The 3,755-nt window shown below is 38.3% G+C and overlaps 1 protein-coding gene across 1 annotated transcript; it reads right to left on the bottom strand.

Moving 5' to 3' along the window:
- Positions 1 to 1,723: 1,723 nt before the first annotated feature.
- LOC133309901 (pentatricopeptide repeat-containing protein At2g36240) lies at positions 1,724 to 3,755 on the bottom strand. Its single transcript, XM_061510766.1, has one exon. It carries the CDS (start codon positions 3,721 to 3,723, stop codon positions 2,251 to 2,253), a length of 1,473 nt encoding a protein of 490 aa, XP_061366750.1. The 5' UTR covers positions 3,724 to 3,755; the 3' UTR covers positions 1,724 to 2,250.

The raw sequence follows: 3,755 nt of genomic DNA, 5'->3' as shown, positions 1-3,755 counted from the left end.
TATTAGAACTGACGAAAAGAAATTAGGCTCCTTTTGAAGATTCATTTTTTCAATATAAAATACACATTTAAGTATCCATTCAGAAATTCGTATTACCATATGCAGATATGCTTAACATCTTCAATCATATAGGCATAAAAGTACAATCGAAATTTGTACTCAATCCTATCAATATATCCGGCAGAGACAGATAGACGTCGAAACGTATCAGTGAAAAACAACTGATGCACATCCATTTCTTGATCAAACTGTGTGAACTTTTCCATCGCTTAGCTATTTGATTGAACAGGATAATTCATACGGCCAAGTAGATTCATATTTTCAATCATTATAACTTGCATTCTTTTTTGTTCCTTAAAATACAAGCAAATTAGTGTTTGCAGCACAAACGAACTTCCAATTCTCTGTAAGACTAGACATACCAAGACCTTTGCCTATACCAAGAGTACGGTATACAAACTGAAGCTACTGCATGTTAACAAATGAACTTCTTGTAGCATAAATAGATTCCAAAGTATATGGCAGTTCATGAAGCCTAACTTTGTGATTAGCATCTTTGCTATGTTAGCAGGAATCCCATACAGGAGATTGCAGAATGTCAGCTCCATTTTCACCAGGGCCACATATAATTTGCATCCAAAGAAGGCAGCATGGAGGCTGCACTACAGGTGATAATACACAGGCGGCAAGAAACGAGCTTAAACACATTACCGTGAGAATTCAATGCCATGAGAAATCAAACAGTGAAATGACATTACACAATTTGAATTACACAGTACACACGTTGCCGATTTTAAAACATGGCCAGAAATTCACACAAGTATCTAAAGCATAAAAAAGGAGAGAAACGAAAGGGGAAGCTAAGAAAGTAATTGTATGTAACAACATCAAAAATGTAATTATGGACTGTCAATCAAACCAAAACAGCAACATAAGGTTGAAGGATGCTACTTCTTAAAAAAGTTAAAATAAAATTAGATTGCATTAAAACAAGTTTGTTCGCTGAATCCTACTCTAATAAAAACTATGCTACTATATGTCCTATTACAATAGAGATCAAACTATTACTGTTCTGTCAAATGCTTGTGAGTTTCTGGCAATACGAATAAAACCATTTAAACAAACTGTCAAGGATATCAGTCATGCATCCTGCTGTGTAATTTTTGAATTGCTAAGTTTCTGGCAATGAAGATAAAACCATTAAAACAAACCTGCCACTATACAAACTATCTTTACTTTCTCTTTTTCTTCATCCAATATGTCTGCCTTGTCCGATCTGTGAACATGAGCTAATGCCTTTTCTGTACCTCCCATGCATCTCATTATTTATTGAAAAAATAAATAAATTATGCAACGCTTTGATTTATGATACCAAAACATGTGAAAATGTGACAAGGAGATCAATAAACAAGAAGATTGAAGATTAATTATTTTCTTTAGTAAAGCCTATTAGCTCGTGGATTTGGCTCTTCTAAAGTGAGGAGTGCTCTTCAAAGGGTAAAGTGCAAAACTATAACTATTAGAGATTTTAATAACTTCATGGTTTGTTCTACATGTATACAAATTTTATCTTAATTTCAGTCTTGGAGTCTCTAATCAACGACTGTAACTTTGCATTTTACCCTCTAGAGCCAAATTCTTAGCGCAAACATAACAAGATAATAAAGCTCCTTATTGAGAAGAACCAGATGCAAAAAGAATTACAATATATAATCTGGACAAAAATACAACTGAGAACTGTTGAATATTTTATGAAACTATGTCTTCAAAATTTGACACAGTAGTCATTAAATTGACCATACAAAAAAATACATATAAAGCATGAATATGGATACCTTCAGCATCAGTAAAGGTACTTCATTTATCCAAATTCTCAACAACACAGCCGCCTAGCTTGGTTTGACTTTTGAACTTCAGCATTCCTTTTGTAAATAAAGACCATAAAACAACGCGTGGGCCGTGGAGCATAGCTCAAATGATATCTCTCCTGGTTTTTATGAACAGGCTGTGGTTATGTAGTAGGGATGTTCGATCCCCACATACCCATTTCTGGTTCCCTCTTAGGTGCAATAGGACCTCCCTAGAACCCCAAAGTTGACTTGCACACAACCTTCATCTTCGAGTAAGACAACTCTTATTAATCAAAATTCTTTAAGGGTTCAGTTCTCAATCATTCCACGATCAACTTAGCTCATGCAGAGGTTATAATTGAAAACCAAGTTAAATCTTAAAAGTTCGTATTTTCAGCTCTCAAGTTTGTTGACTTGATGGTCGGAAATTAAATAATCCATTCATCAATTTATTATATGAAGCAAGATCAGGTATAAACCCCATATCCAACATTTCATTTACCACTAACTCTCCTTCCTTCCGGCTGCCCTCTCCTGTATAGCCAGTAACCAAAATTTTATATGTCATGCCATCTGGTTCCAAACCCTTGCTTGAAGCAAGTAATCTCAATTTATTTGCATCTTCTGTCCTTCGCAAATTGCAAATATCTTGAAGGACACAATTGAAAGTCACTATATCCAGTACAATACCCTCTTTAAGCATTTTTTCCACCAAACTCCGAGCTTCTTCGGTCTTCCCCAATCCTCTCAAACCATCAATCATCATAATACAAGCAATCAAGCTTGGAACACTTCCTTTGTTCCATAACTCATGAATAAGCTCCAAGGCTCTAATAGCATTTCCTTTCCCACACAAAACTTCCACCAAAACAAAATAATCATACCCTTTAGGCAAAACCCCTCTTTTGGAGAAGTCAACTAATAGGTCACAAGCCTGCAAAACCCTTCCTTCCTTACAAAGTCCACTCACCAAAATCTCGCAAGTCACATTCGAAAGGTGACACCCCAATTCGATCATCTCGTGAGCCATCTCAATCCCTTCATCAATCTTGCGCTCCCTAAACATTCCCTTAATCAATGTATTAAAAGTAACCACATTCGGATGGCACCCCATTTTCCTCATCTCCTTAAAAAGCTCCAATGCCAACCCAAACTGCGAATTCCGACAATAACTACTGATCAAAATGTTAAAGGTAAAGACATCAGGCTTAACCCTATCTCTAACCATCTCATCATAAAACTCCAGAGCTCTATCATGCCTACCACATTTGACAAACCCATGAATCAAAATATTGCAAACAGCGACATTAGGCCTACCATCAATCAATCTACGCATAGTGTGAAAGGAAAAGATAGCATCATCTAATTTCCCAGCTTTAGAGTAAGCGTGAATGGCAAAGCGGAAAATGGGTTCAGCTCGAGGGCAAGAGAAAATACCGTCGGAGCAGGGGCAAGGGTTGGAGGCGATGAAGAGGAGAAGATCACGGAGGTGGCGGAGGCGGTTGGTGACGGCGAGGGTGCGAGCCATCCATTCGAAGGTGGAGTGGTTGTGGCGGAAGGAGTCGATGGAAGAGGCCCAATTGAAGATGTGAAAGTCGTAGTGGGTGAAAGAAGGGTGGTGGTGGAGCTTCGATTTGAGGAAGTGGAGAAGGGTGTTTGGGGTGAAAGGAGGGGCAATATGGGTCTTGAGGAAGTGAAGGAGATGATCGTAGTTGGGGTTGGGAGAGAGCGTAAGAGTAGGAAGAGGGGAAACACATGTATCTGTGTGTGATTCTGGTGGTGGTGCTGGAAGAGGAGGGTTCGGGATCGGAGAAACTGGTGGCAAGGAACAAGGTGGTGGTGGCTTTAAGATTGGTTTCAGGAACTTCTTCATCCCCGTTTTATGCCTATGTCTGCATACACTAC

This window comes from Gastrolobium bilobum, unplaced genomic scaffold, assembly GCF_033153095.1.
Source record: "Gastrolobium bilobum isolate Gb01-03AN ecotype WA unplaced genomic scaffold, APGP_CSIRO_Gbil_v1 utg6679, whole genome shotgun sequence".
NCBI lineage: Eukaryota > Viridiplantae > Streptophyta > Magnoliopsida > Fabales > Fabaceae > Gastrolobium > Gastrolobium bilobum.
This window is presented reverse-complemented; position numbering and strand designations above follow the sequence as displayed.